This window comes from Nipponia nippon, unplaced genomic scaffold (assembly GCF_047370975.1).
Source record: "Nipponia nippon isolate SJK-2023a ecotype South Korea unplaced genomic scaffold, ASM4737097v1 scaffold_11, whole genome shotgun sequence".
In the NCBI taxonomy this organism is placed as follows: Eukaryota; Metazoa; Chordata; class Aves; order Pelecaniformes; family Threskiornithidae; genus Nipponia; species Nipponia nippon.
The window spans coordinates 18,393,558-18,415,954 of NW_028262302.1; the positions used below are offsets into that span (position 1 = coordinate 18,393,558).

General features: G+C 44.9%; 1 protein-coding gene across 2 annotated transcripts; it reads right to left on the bottom strand.

Annotated features, from left to right (window-relative positions):
* Positions 1–1,222: 1,222 nt before the first annotated feature.
* Positions 1,223–21,665, bottom strand: DEGS2 (delta 4-desaturase, sphingolipid 2). 2 transcript variants are annotated; one of them, XM_087746996.1, is made up of 3 exons: positions 21,529–21,661; positions 11,220–11,962; positions 1,223–4,026 (listed from the first exon to the last, which is right to left on the bottom strand). In XM_087746996.1, exons 1-3 carry the CDS (start codon positions 21,608–21,610, stop codon positions 3,883–3,885), a joined length of 969 nt encoding a protein of 322 aa, XP_087603122.1. In that variant the 5' UTR covers positions 21,611–21,661; the 3' UTR covers positions 1,223–3,882. The 2 variants fall into 2 exon arrangements, with proteins under 2 accessions (XP_087603122.1, XP_087603123.1); XM_087746997.1 differs by lacking the exon at positions 1,223–4,026 and adding an exon at positions 8,814–9,035 and having other exon boundaries at positions 21,529–21,665.
* Positions 21,666–22,397: the final 732 nt, after the last annotated feature.

The window sequence follows — 22,397 nt, forward strand, 5'->3', positions numbered from 1 at the left end:
TTTGGCTTGGAGAACGTAGGGTTGCCCTTCAGCACTCTTCAAAGCACTCCCATCTGCCTTTTGGAAAACAGTCTGTTTTTCAGTGTGGTTATACTGTAGATTAAATATGGGAAAAATGGGATAAATTTGAGTTTAATGCAACGGCGAGGTCCAGACTGAGCCTGATGTCTGTTAGCTGTTTAATGCCAGCAGAAAGCGAGAGACAGGTTAGACAGTGGCATACGATTTCCACGTGGGAACTAAAGCTGGCAGATGCTGATGTGCGACACAATACAACAACCCCAGGACCAGGAGAAGGAGCTTTTCCTATGATCACAACCGTTCCGTGAAACTCTCCCATAATCTTAATTAAGCTTCAGGAAGTTGGGGCCTGGCACGGTTCACGTTTTGCCTTGGAATGTGGCATTATGCCTAAGGTCAGTAATAACCATGTTGAGATTCGGGCCAAGTGTACAGCCTGGATATGGTGTGCCCCTCTGTTAACATCAACCACCTCCTGTAAACGAGTTTTTCTTACTTTCTTCTTCCTTTGCAGGCCTCATATAATTAAGACATAATGAGCTGAAGTTTGCACAGGGCCACTTAATAGCTGTGGGAGCAAGGTGCATGGGAGCAGAAGGGGAAGCCTGGCTGATAGGGGCAGGGGAGCAGCCCTGGCATCACTGGTGCTTGCTTGTTGAGATAAGAACAGTTTAATAATTGAAGTGAAATAAAATAGAATAGTAGTAATAGTAGTAATAATAATAATAATAAAATACAATAATAATATACAAAGCAAGTGGTACACTACACAATTGCTCGCTGCCCCCCGGCCAACTCCCCCAGTTTATATACTGAGCATGACGTCATATGGTATGGTGCATTGGCCGGGATACAAACCCAGGTCAACTGCTTGGAAGGCAGCTATGCTCACCACTATACCACCAAGGCAAAACGACACCAGCCTATGGCTCCAGTGACAGGGATGCACAGGGCGGCTTATCTGCAGTAGTGGCACTGCCGGACGATTTCCCCCTCCCAGACACTAATTCAGTTTGCCTGTTGCCTCTGTAGAGAAGGGTGTCCCTTCACACTGGGCTTGTTGAGGCTACCGCTGCAACAGGGCAGGTCACAGGCATTTTACATCAGCAGAAATCAAAAGGGGGATTAACCTCCACTCCGACCTGTCATACAGCTCTGCGCCCGTCCTATCTCCTCTTGCCAGAGCATTAGTGTGGCCACACAATGAAGGGGATCTGGATTAATTTTTAAGCAAAGAGAATAAAACTATACATAGCCCCAATGTTCTTTTAACCCAGACCTATTTGCCCTGTGGTTACAACGAAAAAACCCTTCTGCCAATTTTACTGGTAGTGGCAAGGACAAGCGCCCATGGAGAGGGCAGGATCACAGCCCTCTCCAGCAGCACCCACAGACATTGAAACTCACCTCACACCACACAGCTGCAGGCACCAGGCTTCCAGCCACTTCAAACTCCAGCTGAGATGGAGAGTGCAGAGCAGGAGGGCTGTGGGGCTGTCCAGGCAAAGCAAGGTGGGACCATGACAGAAATGCTGATGGGACGCAGGATTAGAAGTGATTGCCAATTTTGGTTACTCTCTGTTTACACTGTAACCCCTGTGTCAGGCTAGGCTAGTAATCTATAGACCACATAGGCAACTGAATCATGGAACAGCTGAGTAAGGGAATGATAGAAAGGTCACTGTCTGTAGAGAAGGAGGACAATAGTCAGATTGAGGAAGACAGCATAATCTTTATTATGGTTTTTATATTAACTTGCTAAGTCAGCCAAAGTTGCTAAGGACACGGGAAGTTGAATTATGTGATCATGGAGTGCCAGCAACACTGAAGTAAATTAATGAAAAAGTGAAGCTCCTGACCTGAGCACCAACACAAAGAAGTCAATGGAGGTTCCCACACCAAAGCTACTTCCTTTGGAAGAAAAGGCACCTGAAGAACCAGTGAAGTCTGAAGTGTCAGAAGGAGTCCCGTTCTTCCTCTTCTTTTCCAGAAAAAGAACGAGGTCAAAACAGTATCTGTGAATGAACTGGTATTCAGCCCCTGCATCACAAAGGATCTTGCACTGCTGAGCAAACCTGGGTATTTACCCAACTGCCAAAATCAGACAGATGAGGAAAATGAAGGAAAGGGACATGGAGGAGGAGGAAAGCAAATTGCTGCAGGCTAGCTCGGCTGCCTGATGTTCCAGGCTAGCGAACAGACGGACTCACTCGCTGGATCCAGCGCTGTAGGAGGAAGGAATGAAACTGTGTTTATTGAGGAAATCAGGCTTCCCAGGTCTAACAGTATACTTTGAGGGACCAAGGAGAATGCAGAATAATCCATTTCTTTGTTACAGACATGGATTTCCAGGAGAAAACAAAAAAGTCAAACTGTTAGAGGGTTAGGGTATAAGAGAACCTTTATAGATCTATTCTCTTTTAACCACTTAGTAAGGACAGAAATAAGTTGTCAGCTTTCCACGGTGGAGGGAAGTTATTAGATGGCATCTGAACTCCTAACTCCCAAGATATTGTTCTGCTTGGAGAAAGGTACGATGATTAAGGTTTTTGATGATATAGAATTATTGAGAATAGCCAGAAGTTGATAGTTGGAGAGGACAGGCAGGAAGATTTAACTATTCCAAGAGGCAGAAATGACAGACGAAGGTTAACGTCAATAGCACAAAGTAAGACACATAGGGAGAGAAACAATCCCAGCTCCGTGTTCCAGGTATATCCCCTTAACACCAACACTGGCAACTTTTATATAGCTGGAGTATCACATGCTTCCCAAATGTCAAGTTGGTGCCCCTTGAATGACAGAGAAAAAAAGCTACAATTATTCTGAAAGTGGTTAGGAACAAATATCACCATAACGTCTCCATGTCTTCACTGAGACATATGCCTAACTCCTATGCACAGAAAGGGGTATAATACAGAGAAGATCAAGGAAGGTGATCAGGAGTATTAACAACCTTGGCAAGCAGCAATTAAAACTAGAATCTTTTCATTCACAGAAAGATTTACAGTGGGGAAAAGGATCAGAAACATGAAGTTATGAATGCTGTTGAAAAGTTGAGTGAGGAAGGACGACCCAGTTCCTCCAGGGGCACATCCATGCTGCTGATGAGGCAGCCAGCGGAAGACTAAAGAAAGGGTTTCTCCACGCCACAGTTCAGCTCTGCCAGTTACCTACACTGAGTATTAGATCCTAAGAATAGAAATGCATTCAGAAAAGGTTTAGACAAAGCCCTGGAATAAAGGTCAAATAGCAGCTACTAAAATAATGATACAAATGTACAAAAATATACCCATATTCCATTGCATATACAAAATCTCTGCTACCAGCAATTATCAGAAGTAAGATACTAGATTAGACAAGACATTTAGTTAAAGGCACCCTTGTGTTCTCCAGAAAGTATCATTTACTACTGCCTGCCAGTCCTCCCTGCTTCCACAGTCCTGTGCACGCAGAGCATCTACATCTAATCTGGCATCAAGAGAAACCAGTCCTAAACTACACACACGCATGCTCACACATACATGCACCAAGCATTCTCCATTGCAGACCAGGTCAGATCTCGGACTTAAGCACACATGGCCCAGGAAGTTAATTCTAAGCCTAGACCAAAGGTTCATATAACCATAGTTCACTCTAATCTAGTTTCTCAGTGTTACCTACACAAATAGCCTGTATTAAAAAGTATTAATAGCCTAAAATAGTGCATCCAATTCCTTCATTTTCACACTCATCCTCTTGGTCTAAGGAGCACGCACTAATGCTAATTCAGCACATACAAACATCCTTCTACTTCTGCAGAAAACTCAAGTCATTCAAATCAACAAACAAAACCCCAGTGCAGCAGACAGAGCTAGTCCATTAGCTTTCTTTTGCCAGCTTGCATAGTCTCTTAACCCTTGAATACGGACTGATAGTGTCATCAAAAACAAAGTCCCACAGGACTCGAATCCAGGATTGGTGATGTGGGAGGTTATCGTAATATTCTGCTGCAATCTTCTTCACCTGGAAGAAGAAGAAGAGAGAGAACGAGCTGTTTAGCTGCACAGTGTCGGGTGTGTTTCAGTCTTCCCGTTCAGATCTGATAGCTCAGCCATAATGTGAAGTTACTTGTTATTGCTTGTGAGCTTCTGAAGTTCGTCCAAATGAGATGTACACTTAGATACTTCTTAGCATATTTCTGATGTAAGTTTTGCCTCACAATGTCGGCAATTGAAAGGTGATGGATCGCTGCCTTCAGTCAGAACCATTTCCTCTCATTTTGGAGGTGGAGGGATCTCCACAACGAGATGACTAATCCACCTTATAAATTGCCAAGACTCCAACACACTGTATTTAAAGCCCTGTTCATCAATTGTAATACTCATCTGCTGAGGGTTCCAGGTAGGAGAGAAATATCAGTTGAGAAAATGCCAGACACAGCCTTGCCTACACTTCATTTTCTTTCCTCCATTCTGCTACCGTGATGCAAATCTGAGAGACAGGTTCCTCCAGCAGGCAGAGGAGATTGCAGGGGGTGGTCTGTTCTCCTCAGTCTGGTGTTAAAAATGGTGCAAGATTCATTATTAGATCACAAGTCTAATAAAATTTCATGCCTGTTTGTTACAAATCCCCAAGTCTTAAGACTGTTGCCATCAGAGAAGCATTGCACATCATCGGGGGTGGTGCTTGTAGTAGGAGTAAGGCCAGAACGAGAGGACAAAGAGATTTCAAACCTGGCAGGTTCAGGGGACTATGAGGATTCCCAAGTTATCAGTAGTCCCTGCTCCAGCTAGATGCTCTGCTTTTTGAATACACTTATGAAGCAGCAGAGTGTTAACTATTGTACACTTGCACATAAACTGGTTGGGTATGGTTTTATTACAGCTTTACCTCCTAGACAAACAAAGCTCTATCCTAGAGTAGTTTGTCTTGATGGACAGCATGACTTCTCTCTTTAAAAACCCTGCAGAATTTTAAAGCCAGCTATGCTGAGCACATTACGGACTTGCAGTGAAGAGCAAAAGGGTTACACAGAAATTGTCATCTGGGAGGAGGGTCTCATCAGCATCAGCGGTGTAATGGTGGAATCTTAACACAGCATTTTGACTGTTTATGAAAAGGTAAGAATCCCAGCAAAAGTTAAATTATAAGCCATTATAGCTCACTGCTAATTACCTCATTAATTCAGCTTCCTAGCAGACACTTCCCTGTGAGATACGTTGGGTAACGCACAAGTTCCATTAAGATCTTTTACCTCTGTACCTCAGCCCCTATGCACTCCTTGTGCTCGTGGCATGGTAGGCTGTGTTGGAGCTGGAAGTTTCGGTTCAGGTCTGATTGTATTCTGCCTTTCACTGAATACCTCTGACTTCCTAATAATTCCCTATATCCTGCTTTAAAGCGTTGGTCTGTACTTCAGATGTGGTTCATCTTCGATGGGATTCAGACAATATCAGCATTTCCCCTTAGAGGTATTTGTTAATGGCTGGAAGAAGGGTGATCTCCAGGCACCAGGTGACATCTCTGGAGATGTAGATTTAGTTCACTGCGCTCCTTCTGTAACCACAGTCAGAAATAATTTAATCTGGGTTTTGTATCCCCCCTTTTCCCAGCTGGGTAACTGAAATAGCCAGAGGATGGGAGGGAGGACTATTTAGACAGTAAGCTCCCTTGAATAAAAGCCACTAATGAGGCCTTATGCAAACACAAAGGGGGTCTCAGATACCTAGCCCCAAAAGCTTCACTCCAGCTCTGACATGGTCATTCCCTAGCACACTGCTGCTTACAGACCTTCCCTCCTACCTCCATTTAAGAAGTTCTGTCTGAATTTTGACTTGCAACAGTGATTCAGCCCTCATCTATACCAGCCAAGTTCACATGGCAAGTCTACCATTCCCCTCTTCTCCAGGACCCGCATATATTTCTTGCCCATAGAAACAATGGTCTGAACCAGACACGTTTTCTCAGCTAGTTACGTTATTCTGCAGAGCTTTTTGATCATGTCAGGCTCTGACAACTATGAGGGCTTCAGAAAGTCTTTCTGTATTGCCCCTTGCACATGGAAGTAGAGGGCTGGAGATTCACAGAAACCAATTCAGCTCCTAGGAACAATGTCTCAGGCAGTGGCTGTGCCCTCTGGCACCAAAGGCTAACTAAAAATGACCCCAGTGACGAAGTAGGAAAAAATGGCTCAGAGAAGAGGCCAATAAACAGCCCATCTGTGTTCAACCCAATAGTTTCCGCACTTTCAGCAAACATGAGCAGCAGTGTAGTCTGGGCATAGTGCTGAAGAGCTCAGGTGGACACAACACGCAAGTCTGGAAACTTGCACTTATATATGTTCCAGACACATATTCTGCAGTTGTATTACAGATTTAAAACAGGCACCTAGAATGCAAGTATTATTGGATAATTAAGATGATTAATCAAAATACCCAGTAGTGAATTTTGAAGATCATACACACCCCATTCTGGAAGCAGGCAGCCCAGCTGTGGCTGGCAAGTTGCTTGCCAGCATCAGGTGTGGAGGAGTTGCTGGTTCACCAAGCACATCTGTTTAGCACCTCCCTGCAGAGTATGGTGGCAGCTCATTCTGAATGAGAAGCCCAGTATGGAAATCACAAGAGATGACCAGGGGCTTGCACTGGAGTGTGTTACCCTAGATCAGCCGCGGGACAGTGACTCACACCTACACGAAATAGTTCTTTGCTCCTGCTTGGCTTTGTGCCCAGCTGCACCTTGTGCAGGAAGGCAGGCAGCACTTGCACCATCAGAAAGGTCCCTGTACTCTGGGAAGGACAACTGTATGAGATGTACAGAAACAATGGAGAGGAGACGGTGGACTGCAATAAAAGTGGTTTTGACAAGGGATTGGGGAAGAGGGAAAATTTAATGAATGCAGTCAGAGGGAGGACTTCTGAAGGGCTTTCTTATGGAAGAGACAAGGAAGTTTGTTAGGTGCATGTTCCCATTTTGCTATCACATGGCAGGAAAGAATTTTAAAAGTTGTTTCTCTATTACAATAGATCGACACAAAAAAGTTTCGTGACAAAAACACCTCATCTATTGTAATTTGTTTCAGCATGTCCACATGTAAAACAAAATTATCTCCTCCCTACCTATCAGAAAATTGGGGGCGGGGGTGGGGGTGGTGAAAATAATTGGATTTCAATGCATATTCCCTTTTAAGTACAACATTAAACTACATCTGTTAAGTATATTTTAGGCTAGAAGAGTTATCTTCCATGTTGCATTCTCGGTGCAGTACAAAACCTGCGGATGGCAGTTTCCAGGCAGCAAGTTTTGCAGCCAGATCATAGATCATCTCATAGAGGATGGCATTGTAACGAAGTCATCCTAGATCCTGCTCCTGACTTCCCCCTCAAGCTCTCCATATTGCATTGGAGATGGTCCATTTGCTTCAATTCCTCCCTCCCTTCCTCCTTACAGATCTCAACTGTGTTAACTCATTGCTGGTTTGTGAATGGAAGTTATCATGGAAGGACAACAAGAGATCACAAAGTCTACAAGAAGCTTATTAGGCACTTGGCACCTGGTATATTGAGACTTTTCTTCAAGTACATCAAGGTGGTAGGTAAGAATCATAGAATCGTTAAGGTTGGAAAAGACCCTTGAGATCATCAAGTCCAACCGTTAACCTAGCACTGCCAAGTCCATCACTATACCATGTCCTCGAGCACCACATCTATCCGTTCTTTAAGTACCTCCAGGGATGGAGACTCAACCACTTCCCTGGGCAGCCTGCTCCAATGCTTGACCACCCTCTCGGTGAAGTTTTTCCTAATATCTAACCTAAACTTCCCCTGGCGCAGCTTGAGGCCGTTTCCCCTCACCCTATCAGTTGTTACTAGGGAGAAGAGACCGACCCCCACCTCGCTACAACCTCCTTTCAGGTAGTTGTAGAGAGCAATAAGGTCTCCCCTCAGCCTCCTCTTCTCCAGACTAAACAACCCCAGTTCCCTCAGCTTCTCCTCATAAGACTTGTGCTCTAGACCCTTCACCAGCTTCGTTGCCCTCCTCTGGACACGCTCCAGCACCTCGATGTCCTTTTTGTAGTGAGGGGCCCAAAACTGAACACAGTACTCGAGGTGCGGCCTCACCAATGCCGAGTACAGGGGTACTATCACCTCCCTGGTCCTGCTGGCCACACTATTCTTGAAAAAGAAATCACATCTTTTAGACAAACTTTGCTTCTGGTTTTGTGCTTGTAGAGTACAGCTTGTAGAGTAGGACCTCAAGCCTACTCCATGGTATCAGATAGGCGCAAAAGTTAAATGCAACCTAATATTTCACCACGGCTGTCATAGGCCCTTTGTCCTGGGGCTATACAGAAGCTAGAGAGCATTATGACAAGAAGCTGAAAAACGATGTTTAGAATGCTAGAAGGCATATTACAGAAGTCCCTCCATAGTCCTTGACCAGCGGGGAAGCACTCAAGCTAGCCCTCCTGGCCATCACAGGGTTAATGAAATCTGCAATTCAAAACCAGCACATCTACCATGTTTTCCAGTCTTGTCTGTCTAATAAATCTGGTTTCATACCATGTCTTTTCCTTTTCCCACAAGCTTAATGAGTAACTAGTTTGCCTCTGGTAACATTGCAGTTTTTATTGCAGTTTGTAGGAAGAGTACTGAGTTCCTCCTTCTCCTGTCCCCTCTCTCCATAAGTACATTCAATCCTTTAGATAATGAAGAACAGATCTTTTTATTAGTTTGGTAAAGAATGCAATATTTTATTGTTATAATGCTTCATGCAAAGACTAATCTAGTCATAAGTCTATAGGGGTTTTTTTAGAGCAGGTCCTTCATTATAATGTTAAACTTCATGGTCTCTTGCATAATCTCTCATTATACTAGTGGGACAAGTTCTTACTGCACACTCGTGTCACTCATCTTTCATATCTATAAGCTTACAGCACAGCCTAATTCTTCCTCTTTCAAATCTGTCACACTCCTAGGGTAAAGATCTTTCCAGTGGCGAACACATTACTCAGAACATTCTGAATGAGACACCTGTAACAAAGGACAAAGCTGAATTTATTTTTCTGATAAGTAACTGGAAGAGCCAGTTATTTTCCAAGATTAAGATCCAGTTATTCTCTGATCCTATTTCTCCCCTACTATCAGTCATGCAGGAACCAAATAAAGATCTTTATTTCACTTTCTACTTACCAACAATTAAAAATAAAAATAGCTATATTGAGAGGCCATCCATATTACACAATTCAACTATTAGAAGTTCAAGTGCCTAAGAGACTAGATCTGAAAAAACTAGACATTTGCTGGGAGGTTAACCAGAGGAGAACAAGGGGAGGTTTCTAGCCCTACCTGTTACAAAGTTCAAGCATTAAAGCTATCCAGAGAGGATCTGTCCCCTTATCTCCTTCCACCAAAGAGGCAGAGAATTTTTCCTCTCAATTTGCAGAAAACAATGACCGACTTGTTTTAATGGACAAAAGATTTTCTACAGTAACTTTTGCCGAAGGATTTTTACTTCATAATAGATATTCACTTGTAATTGACCACTCGTCAAAGACTCCAAGTTTTCCATATAGTTCTGTCAGGCAACAATGATTGACAAGCCTGATATCTCCTCCACCAGCAGGACAAGTCTCAGTTGCCCAAGAGCTAGAAACACATGAAAACAAGCCCATGAACGTCAACTAATAACTCTATCCTCTTCACGCAGGAGGGCAGGCACTTCCAGCTGCTGCACTGTCTCGAGGAATTAGGCTGAACTATTTGCGATGTGGGTGGGGAAGAGCTTTCCAGGTCTCAATCAGGTCTGGAGAAACAGTCCCAGCAAGTTCAAGTCACTCGCCTCCCTCGTGTAGGATACAGAGCTAACCTCCTTCTCTTCTTCTATTTACATTTCGGTAATCTAAGTATCTAAGCCTATCTAACAAGTTTGAAGATTTGAAGGTAAAGCTAAGCTCATACGCTTCCCAGCTGAGCTATCGGGTGTATCAGCCATGGGAGTGCCTGACAGGAGAACTTCGCACGTGAGCATGGGCTGCTTTACCGGCTGCTCTGAACCCCACCAGGAACGGCCAGGTTCTCCAGGACAGACCTCCAGCAGTAAAGGAGGTGTGTTAAAACAGAACTGCAGGCTATATAGAGGCTCCCCACACTCTTCTACACCACAAGAAAATCTCCTCTGGTTTTGAACCTCTTCTCAGACACTGTTTCTGTGATGAAGAACATTAACCCATAAAGCAGGGTTTGCGCGGATATACCATCATAAAAACTGTACATGTTATGCAGTAGTGGGGAGGTCACAGCTCCTGAACCTCAGCCTCCTCAGCTCTACCTTCACCTCATGAGGATGTTGCATTAGTAGCCCCCAGCTTTGCATCAGACCAGAGACAGAAGATGTTTCCTTCCTACTATGCCAGAGGATTTGTATGTAGGAGTAATACTTCGAAGTCACATACCTCTAACACTGTGAGCACCTGCTGAGGAACCCTTGTATTAAAACCCAGAAGAGCAGCTACATGCCTAGAGGGAGACTGAAAACCATTTCTAGACACCTGGGCTTTGCAAATTTGATTCCCACAACTGATAAAATGTAAACAAAAAGGGGCTTGAATTTCAAAAGAGGAAAGCCACAGCACTTTCCCAATGACAGATTGGGCATCCTCAGTTTCTGTGGGTGCGGCAGCAGAGCTAGAACAAGTCACGTAGAGTGAGGCTTTATTTTCTAGCACTATTTGTGTCAGGCTGGAACATGCCCTAATACTTATGTCATCTCAAAAATAAAGACTTTTATTTGATGTTAATCAAGCAATATAGTTAGCAGATTGATCATTAGACAAATACCAAGTAGTAATTGCCACCTGCCTCACTTTAGACTGGCCTTTAAAATTCCAAAGAGATGAAACCTGGGCACTGAGGGAAAATGGAGAAATTCAGAGCATAGTTGGAGGACTTTATCATGCAAAAAGTATTCCTCAAGGCCTCTGAGGCTCAGATGTTCTTGTTTCCATCAAATAAACTAAATATGACAGCAGTTTGGCAGCCATTTCTCTCAATCCCCTGCTTAAAATGAAAGAATTAGAAACAAATCCAAAAGCTTTCTTTTTTCCCTTCTTTTTCTTTTTTAAAATTGATCCATTGCTATGATTTTGAGTGATTTCTTTGAGACAGTTTAGCAGCTTTCGTAAGAATCCAATTAATTCGTACTCATGCCGTACTTACCATTGGCAATCTGCATCCGGGAATGCTGGGGAAGTCATGATGCTCCATGTGGTAGCCTACATTAAAGGTGAGCCAGTTCAGAGGTCCATAATAAGAGTATGTCTCATACCCTTTCAAGAACATGTAGTGTTCTGCTATAAAGTGCCCAGAAATGGGATGTAAACCCATGCAAAGAATTGTACCTGCTATTAAGTAAATAATAGGTTTGAGCCCCCAAAGGTAGTAAATGATAACATCTACAGAAAACTGGACAAGAGCATTAAAAATTTCCATCCGTGTAATTGCTTTGGGGTTCACATACAGTGGTCTCAGACTGTAGAACAGAGGTTGGAGGAAAAGCCAAAGCAGTTTCCGAAGTGGCGTACAGAAGAACCAGCCTTCAAAGTCTGTGGGAATGTCCACATCCAGGCTGTCCCCACCAAGGTACCGATGATGGTCAATGTGGTATTTCTTAAAGGAGGCAGAATAAGGGATGCCAATCGGCAAGTTGGCGAAGACTGCAAACCATCGGTTCCACTTGGCCTGCTTGTTCCCAAATGCGACGTTGTGTGAAATATCATGGATGGCTAGGGTCAGTGAATGGTTGATGCAACCCCCAAACGCATAAGCCCAGAAGAAAATCCATTTCCAAGATAAGTCTTTCACCAGGTAGCATGCTAGAAACTGCATGAAAACCATTCCAGATACAATCCACTTTAAATGTGGATCCGGTCCCATCAGAGTCTTGATCTCTGGATACTTTGCTAAAGGGAAAAATGCAGAGAAGACCTCATTAGATCACAGTTAGGTAAACATAATCACCACTGGCATTCTATTTTTATCACCATATGTTTGAAGCCCTAGTTTTATAAAGCGGCAATTCCAGAGCACGGTTGCCAGTACAGTGAAAGCTTTACTAATGGGCTCCATTCCCACTGCCAGCATCATGTCCAATTGTGACTGATATTGATATACACATGCACAAAAAAAAAATAAAATTTACCTGGATGGTCAACATGTGGCATCATGTGCCTTCACAAGGATGAGTATTAGTATGCCAAACCCCACCAGATTTAAGCTCTAAGAAGCACCTTCTGTCAAGTCTTTCATTTCCCTCTTTAGTTTGCCCAATCCAGTTGCTCTTTTCCACAAAAGGGATACAACTGCCTTCTTTGTAGCCCTTTTCATACTGTTGCTTCAGAAATACTAGCAGGGCAAGAGGGCTGAGCAACCGGCTCACCAAGTTTTGCTCTGTGGTTACATGACAAATGTAGCATTAAAAAAATTCCTAAGTATTTGAGTATTCATCAGTACTTACAACACATACAACTCTTTGCACATGGTAACATCACAAGAAAGTCAGTAATATTATCAGGAATTTGTAAGACACAAAATTTTCCTCTTTTCCCATTCATTAGTCTGTGCCCATGTCACATACCAGAAACAGGCATGAAAGTCACATAAATAATCACACAACAGCTTCATGTGGCCTCACAAATACTGCAAACAGCATCAGAAAGACATGGATTAGGCTTGCCAGGTCTGACCCGTGTCAGGACAGGACCAGCTTACTGATCTGTAGTTCTACTGGCCATTCATTTGTCCTTTTAAGAAAAAGAAAATACACAGGAGTACACCTTATCTTCTAGGTGCTGTTCATGGCTTCAGGTCTTTTCTTTACAAATCCACACTTCTCACTGCCAGTATTAACTTGCACATGATTTCTTCCACTGTTTTATTGCTTTTACCCACCCACTGGCCTCCCTCCTTTTACTCATACTCTGCATTTGTCAATAATTACAGCTTACACAGATAAGGCTGTAGGACAAGTCACTCATTCTGAACCCTGAGGTTACACAGTGTGTCCCTGTAAGTCTGATAGGCCCATTTTATGTACAGAAAAGTAAACACTACCTGAATGTCACTGTATGATACCAATGCAATAAAAGCAGATTATAATGATTTACAGCTATGCAGCTGTATATACTATAAACAACTGCAGGAGACAATACATGTAACTTCATGTGACCTTGCAAGCAGTGGCAGGTACTGAGTGCAGGACGCAGAGAAGGTTTTTATAGAAGTGAACCCTCAAAAGTTTGCAGAAGTTCAGAGAGATGAAGCACTACTTAAGGAAACAGGCTGATGTGGTCATGCTCTGCAACCATTCAAACAACTTTTGAGCCTGTTGGCCAACTTCAGTCCAGTTTAACAGAGGTTAGAGACAATAAAGATTAAACAGGTTTTGTGAAAGATGATGAGAAAAGGGATATTCTCAATTCTTCCCCTTGTGAGGACAAGGGAGTAAAATCACCATGAGGAGTATTCAGGCAGGGGAGAGATTTTCTAAGTGGTGGGAAAACTAGTAAAAGTTCACATCTTTCTAAAGCCAGCCAAACTTTTTGATAAAAATCTCTGGAAAGCCCAGGTGTTTTGGGTTTGCTGTTTTGTTTTTGTCCTTGTTTTTCCAGGTTTTTTAATTAGTTTTCATGTTAGAAATGCTAACATTCTAGAAATGGTTCTCTGGTACCTAGACAGGTACCAAAATTTTACACAAAGTGCTGGGATATCCACTCTAAAGAATAATTTGATATAATGACCTGGTCAGAATATCTGTTACAGACATATGATTTTACATAGCTTGATGTCCTGATTAGGAGCATCTGTCCAAATCCCAGAAAACCCTTGAATAAATGAAGCCACTTCCAATTTTCAGTCATGCAGTTGGCAGAGATAAGTTACTGCAGTCACCAGAAGAGACAAAAACATGTAAAACAACCAAATCTGTTCCTCAGCCTGGTCAAATTCAGGCCACTTTGACCAAAAAAAAGTTTTAATGGGACGGGAAAATGACTAAGTGATGTTTTATACTGTAGTTTCAGAACCTATTTATATTGTCGCTTTGGACCTATTTCTTTTTGTTGCAGCTAACAAGGATTGCAGATTACATTTAAGAGATTTCAGAGTAGTAACTGCCAACCGGCAGCAACAGTGTCTGCAAGCAGCAATGCAGATAGGTTGCATTTATCGCAGGTGACAGCTATTAAGTAACTTGCCAGGGTTTAATATTAAATTCAACACATGATTAACTCCTCTCCAACAGTAAATTTTTGCATACTAGTTAAACCACAATACTGTGTCTGTTTATCATTAATACTGATAAACCCTTCCTGCTTCCGTGGCATGGAGAAACCTCGGGGAGGCTGACAGGTGGGGCTGCTAGGCTCTGTAGGCTAGAAGCCCAGCTGGTGGTGTAGCCTGCCAGAGACCTTTCAGTTCAGGAGCACTGCACATGCAAAATGTTGAATGCTGACCCTTTCAAAACTTCAGGACAAGCCCTCTTCCATGAGGCACATTTCATCTCAGATTAAGTGATCCTGATGCCTGCAGTTTATATAAAACGTGCTGACACAAAGACGTGACAACCTAAATATGTATCTCATTTTTCCCTTGTGTTCGTGCCTTGCAGTTAGCTGAAGGAATCCTAGTAAGGCAAGACAGAGCACTTAGAGTTGAAAAACATGGACAACCCTGTAAGGCTGCTGTGACAAGTGTCTGTAGGTGATCAGCTGGGCTGTGCAACCAAGGGCTGTGCAAACCAGCTGTCAGCCATCTGCACGTCCCAAAGGCAACAGAGAATCAGACACTGGGTTACTGTGCAGTGCAGAACCAGGAGCCATAAAGGACTATGAGACCTGTGGCAGCTACACAATAAAGACCACCTTCGTTTCCTATGCACTGCACTTGGAGAAGTAAACAGACACCTACTCTCCACTCTTGAGACTGCTAGAGTTTCACACTAAGAGGGAACTGAGCAGAGATTTTCATCATGCTGCTCTTTAGTCAGTCTCTTCCATTTTGGTCTTCCTGAGCATCTTTCCACTATAAAAATGACCAGCTTCTATATGGCCAGAGCCCATCGCTTCCTGACAAGCACTGGGTTAGGGCTAATACATGACGATGGCTATAAAATGTAATCTATAGTGAGCTCTTCATTATCCACAATCACAGCATGGAAAGGGCACAGGAACAGGAGAAAAAAACCCACAACATTTGGCCATTCTAGATAAAGTGGGGGGACACACAAAAAAACCCCCACAAAGTTATGTATGTGACCATATGGGACCAAGCTTTGCCCTTTAGAGTACAACAGGACCAGGACAGCTCCAGCTACTCTGATGTCTCCACAGCACATTCTCCAGCCCCCAGCTCGCTGGGAAAGTCTGTTAGCTCAGCCTGGCAGACTGCTTATCCACAGGTGCTGCTTCCAGCTTGTCCATCGTACTGCCATTCAGAGGGTGGGGATACTGGTGTAGATGTACAGCAGTGCAGAAGCGTGACTTTTCTGTCCCAGCACACTGCAAAAGCAGTGCAAGCACTTTAGTAGTAGTAGTACCCACTTCAGTGGGTAGATGTAGTTAATAATTCTGCCCAAACAGCTCCACAGTCTCTATAGTGTAACCTCAGAGCAGCCAAAATCTGCACCATGACGATGAAAGACAGCATTTCCCACTTGTACAACAGTGTGGATGAAAGAACAGCAGTTGAGGGAGAACAAATGCTGCAAGTATATTTTCAGAAGCGTTCACAATTCTGAAACAACTAATTTACTGAAGTAACATTTCACAGATATCACTCCAGTGTTGTGTGTAAGCATCAGTCACCTTTCTAGAGGCATGCCTCATTCTGAAACACTACTAACAAATTATTCTGACTACATATTTTTTTCCTTGATGCTCCTCTCTGGAGATGCAGGAGCACTCACCATAGCCCTACAATGATGCTCAGTTAGGGCTGGAGTAATTGCTTCTGGAGAAGCTGTCAGTCACTAGGTCCTGGTGTTCCTCCTCAGGAGACAGCAAATATCTTGTTCTGAATCCTCACTCATCATCTGTTCCCACTGACAATGCTCCTGAGATGACTCAGGAGACACCCAGTTAGACCTCAGTGATGGCAGCAGACACAATTTCTCGTTGATGTGACACCACATACTTAGCACTTGCACATTTTGGCATATACGGGATCTGGATGTGGGCATGTGGGAGCTGTCCACAAACACAGAGGTGGTGGAGGTTTAAAGGAGCAGCAGCCTTGCCCACATCCATGAGAAGCTAGTAGTAACAAGAGAAGAAATTTAATTTCTTCATCTTCTTTTATTTTGACCACAAGCGCAACATACAGGTATAGTCAAAGTGGAGATACTACTCAATATAAGACTTTTAGAAGGCCTGTTAAAGAAAAGGGGGGAAAAAAAAAAAATCTCTGTGATGCTGCTGTCCTGGACTATGTTCTATCAACTATGAGTCCCTGCCAGAACAAATAAGAGACACCAGGCACAGGATGTTAGCTTTACTACCCCGTGCCCTATGCTGGAGCTGGTATTTGTACCAAAAAAATAAACAAAACAAAAGAAGTCAGTTTGCTGACATGATAGCGTTTTGCTTTTTAGCAGCTCAGCTCATGAACATGCTCATAAACAGCACAGCACACTTGAGTCCTCAGTTCAGGAAAGACATGGACCTGCTGGAGTGGGTCCAGACAAGGACCACAAAAATGATCAGAGGGCTGGAACACCTCTCCTATGAAGAAAGGCTGAGAGTTGGGGTTGTTCAGCCCAGAGAAGAGAAGGCTGCGGGGAGACCATATTGTAGCCTTTTAGTACTTAAAGGGGCCTTATAAGAAAGATGGGGACAAACTTTTCATCAGGGCCTGTTGCGATAGGACAAGGGGTAATGGTTTTAAACTAACTGTAGATTTAGACTAGATATAAGGAAGAAATTTTTTATGATGCGGGTGGTGAAACACTGGAACGGGTTGCCCAGAGAGGTGGTAGATGCCCCATCTCTGGAAACACTCAAGGTCAGGCTGGATGGGGCTCTGAGCAACCTGCTCTCATTGAAGATGTCCCTCCTCATTGCAGGGGGGGCTGGACCAGATGACCTTTAAAGGTCCCTTCCCACTCAAACTATTCTATGATTCTATGATTAATTCAAACCATACATGAGCCAGGACACAGGCAGGACACACACAGAGGACAACATGCATGACAAAAGCTTCTGGCTTTGCACAGTCTCCTGCCCCCTCCAGTATGCAAACTAATAAGAAACCTTTTTGGCCCAACTAATTACATTGAAGTTTTGTATATCCACTGTGCAAGGACAAGGGTCTTAATACTGTATTTGCCACCCACAAGCTCCTAAATTCCTTTGTGCTAGCTGGTCCAAGGGAGCTGGGTCACCCAGAAGTGGCCACCAGAGGCAAAGCACCGCAGTGGTGCCACCTTGCTGGTGTCACCAGAGATGGATGGTGTCAGCACATCACTATGACAGCAGCTATGACCTGTTTGTTTACACTTGTTCATTAGCTGGTTCAGAGTAAAGGGATGTAGGAATGCTAGGCTTCCAGCTCCCTCTGAAACAAAAACCTGCAGCATGGAGTAAGCTGAAGCTTTCAGCTGCACTTAATACATTTTCAGCAGAAGACCACAAGCACCTAAAACAGGGACTTTCGGCTCATTTGATTTGTTTTATAGATGATCCCCACAGGGAACTGGCATGAGCACTGAGATAGCAGCTATTCTGAGCGCGCTCACCGGAGAACATGCACATCAGTGGCAGCACTGTGCCCACGTACTGCAGCGTAAAGGGGAAACAAACTCATAGTTTCTTCACCAGAAGCATATGTAATTCAGAGCTTTGATTTAAGCTAAGGAGATATGCATCTTGCACATTTCAGTAGGTATAATTTATCAGAATTTTCATAAATATGAGGTTTAAATGGCAACAGAAGAGTCAGCTGGAAGAAATAGCAGACTAATCTCTAAATAAGCAAGCAGAGCTGGAAGCTATTATACTCAAATCGGCTGAATGCTAAAATAAAATGTATTTTGGCTTTTTTATTTTGTTCTACCTCCCCCCGCCCCACCATAGGCTGAGATGTTAGCCTTTCTACAGGATAAAGCACATATAAAGCACTTGCAGCATCTCCACTCCAAAATAGCTTGCCAAAGAACTAATAATATAATTATTAATTATTCTTGGGTGTTAGAGCATATTCAGATGCTCCTAGCCTTCCCTGAGCAACACTGATTCAGCCCTCATCCTCAGCAGCAAACAAGTGCTCCCCTAAGGATCCTGCGAGGCAAGACATTTTGTGACCAACCTACAGTAATTTTAGAAAGTTAGATCCAACCCACAGCACAAATAAGATCTCACTCTTTCCATGCCACAACATACTGCTCATTGCTTGCATTTGGAAAACTGTTTGCAGGTGAAATGACCATTCATTGCATGCTTATGGTGTTACCAGCATCTGAGCAATGATTTCTTCATCTTCTCTCAAGACCAAAAAAACACAAACACTTCCCGCTGTGCAAGACCATAGTCCTCCAAGTGTTTCAATCCAACAGACCCTTACTGCCACTAAAGTAGAAATCCTATTTCTAATAGAAGTAGATAACCCCTCTACGTTACACCCTACACTGTATCTCCCTCCAATAGCATTTGTGTAACTATGCAGCGAGGCTAAGCAGATCCACATGAAAAAACTTCCTTCCGTCAGGTTAGTTTTCAGCCAGGCCTTTCCCTAACACAGCTCACTGCAGCATTACACAACTCTCAGTCCTGACACAAGACAGTAGCAGGATTTTCATAAACAAGAGGGTGAGAGAACAGCAATGAAACAATGCAATTTAATAAACTGAAAAGTGTGAATAATGTGTTCAGGAACATGAATAACGTGATCAGGGTTGAAGTGCCAGCTTGGCAAGAGATCTCCACTGTAACTTAGAAGCAGCTGGCACCTAGACAGTACCAAACACAAGCTACATTTTAATACCTAGAGTCTCAGAGGAAGATACTACAAAGAGGTAGGAGAGAAAGTATCACCTCTCCCTTGCGCAAAATGTTGATCTATTTGCTGGTATAATTATAGCTGTTAGGAATCACATCCCTAGCAGCTTCATCCAGTGCAACAGTGTCCTGCCATAAGCTAGCTTCCAGCCAGCCCAGTTGATACACACAGCTCATAGCTTTGCTGCTCAACTGGAACAGGTTGCCCAGAGAAGTTGCGGATGCCCCATCCCTGGAAGTGTTCAAGGTCAAGTTGGACAGGGCTTTGAGCAACCTGAGCTAGAGAAAGATGTCCCTGCCCATGGTAGGGGGAGTGGCCTCACAGAGTTATCATTCAGACATATTGTCACCGACTACAAAAGTCTTACAGACACCTGGGCCACTAACTCTCAAGCCAGGACATACAACTTTGTGATGTACCATTATTATCTCTCAGTTGCTCTATAGAAACGTATTGGGGCAATAGCTCAAGGAAACACCACTTATGTAGAAAGAAACTGCCTTATGTGTTTGTCAGTTTGCCCATATTGTTTTCCTAATGGATAATTTCAATTTGTATTTAAATCCAAGTAGCCATGCCTGAGAGAGACCAACATTTCAAAAAGCTGCAGCCTAAAGAGAAAACAATCAAGTTTCAGTACTTAGCAACTAAATCATTAACCTATTGGGAGGAAAATACTTCCTTTACCAGTATGGAATGCTGTTCCCAAGGCATTGCTATATACAAAAACGTAAAATACGTGGATATTTATAGGTATTTGTTCATATGTATCTAAGATTCTTACAGTGCACTCCAGCTCAGTAGACACTAGACACTTTGGTAAGTGTCTAGATAACTGGGGGTTTGCTGACCCTCAGGCTTTGAATAATACAGTGATGATCATTATACCAATATCATATGGGATATCATGATAGTTTCAATAACTTTTGGTAACACTTTGATGTTCAGGACACCAGTTTCATGATCCGTTCTGCCTTGTCAGACAGAGGCATAGATTGTTCTGCTCACATCTTCCATGTCTCTCTTCCCGTGTTGTATTTCTCTATGCCCTTCCTTCTGCTCCCCCAGCTGGGGCAGGGAGAGCTGCGAGGAAGGAGATGGACCTCGATTCCAGTTGCTTGTTCTGAACCCGAAGAAAGCGGAGGCAAACCCTCTGCAAGTATGCAGTTGAAAGGTCCTAAAAAGAGAGTTTGCCGTGGCAAGGGGAAGGCAGTCCACGCACTCCAGTACCACCTTGCAATACAACTTTCATCGCAGTTTGCAGTCCCCACTCTATAGCAAGATCAGGAAAGCAAGAGACTAGCAAGGGGAGAGACCCACCATACACACTCCTACCCAAAGCTCACAAAAACATAGTCCCCTTGACTAAAAGGATGAGTCGCATGACTCCAAAAAGCATCACTTTATATAATGACATCATTTGACTCTCTATCATGATTACATAGTACAATAATTATTATTTTCCTGGATACAATTCAAACCTGGACCAGGATATTCCACCACCACAACTACACCGGAAATGTTTTTGCAATTGAGATTAATCTTGGAGTAATGTATTAGACTGTGGAGGAGTTAAGAAACTACACCTAATTATCATAAATCCTGTGCAGCACCTCAGCCACAAGCTCCAGTGCCTTCCCTTATAAAAGATCTTTAAAAATTTTATCCTACTCATTAGAGGAAAGAAAAAAAACCAACCAAACAACCCAAATAAAAACAGGGGGAAAAACATCAAAATCTTCTTTATTAATAAATTTTGAAAATATATTTTCAGGAAATAGATACACAACAATGTTCTGTAACAATCCTGAATTATTAGATCTTCTCAGAAACTATCTTCAGAAAAGCCCAAACACCCAAACCGAATGCAAAAACCTCCCAACCCAACATACTCATGTACGCACTTAAATGCTGCCTGTTACAACATGAAAATCCAAGAGTGTACCTTGTCCCTGACAAGCAGAGAGGACTTTCTTTCTGTTGTTCTCTAGCAAACACTCACTTATTTTATTGCACTCCCAAGACACTGGGAAAACGTGCCTACGGGAGGACTCCGGGGCAGCCCCGGCGCGGAGCCGGGCCCCCGCCGCCAGCCCGGGCCGAGGTGCGGGGCGCCTGCCCGTGGGACGCAGCCCGGGCCGCAGGGGCGGCTGATGGCCCCGCAATGTCACCCCGCCACCGCCAGCTGTGCCGCCCGGGTAACCCAGCCCGCTGCAGCAGGCCGCCGCTCAGCCGCCGGCGCCCTCGCCGTGCCTCCCCGCTGCCGCCAGAAAGCGAGGCGGCGCCGGGAGAGTTTGGGAGAGCAGCTCCTCCCGGGGGAATCGCCCCTCCGAGCGCACCGGGCTGCAGCCCCCGCTCTCCGCAGCCCGGCCGGTGCCGCGAGCCGCTCCCAGCAGGGACCCGGCACAGACCCCCCCGCTCCGCCCGTCCCTCCCCGGCCAGGGGCGCAGTGCGGCCGCTTCCGAGCCCCTCGACGTACCCAGGATCTCCTTCCTGCGCTGCGTGTGGGGCTGCTCCGTGTAGACCCACTCGAAGTCCCCGCGGGTGACACAATTACCCATGGCTCCCGCTGCTCTCCGCGCCGCTCCGCGCTGCCCTTATTAGCTCCGCGCCCGGCGGAGGGGCGGCTCCGCCCGCCTCCTGCCTCCGCCCCGCCCGCTGCCTCTCGCCTCCGGCGGGCACCGGGGCTGCGCCCCGACGGGGCGGCCGCGGGGGGAACCTGGCGCGTGGGCGGGGGAAAGCTGCGCGGCTCCGCTCGGCTGTGCGGGGAGCTGGGGAGCTGCAGAGCCCCTCTGGGGTGCAGGGAGGGGCCGGGGGGAGAGAGGGTGCCTCAGGGCTGGCTCTGGGGGCGGGAGATGGCAACCGAGGTTCACCTTGCTGTAGGGGCCTCGAAGGCAGCCGGGCGAGGTGGGCGGTGGTTTGCAGGGCAGCAGAATCCCCGTGGTGCTGCTGCCACCACCGTGGGGCCCACCGGGGCTCAGCACAGCCGCTACAGCCACCCCCTCCTGGGACGGCCTCAGAGCGCAGGGGGGGCACCAGCACTGCAGGCTGGTCCCGGGCACTTCAGACAAGGATTTTGGAAAGCAGTGGTAGTCCAAATCCCATAAATCCAGTGCCACAGCCCTAAGCGGAATGTGACTTAGGGCAAAGCCCCGTCATGTGAGCTCCTCCCAGGGGTGGAAGGCACAAAGATGACCAACGCCTGACACACATTTCCTTGGCGCTCTGACAAGTCCTGTGTGAGCTGTCCCAGTAGCATCCAGCCCTCGGCTCGGTCACGCTTCACTCCTGAGAGCCTGCGGCCCATTTCCCAGGTCCGGTACCGTCTCCGCTGAAGGAGCAGGAAAT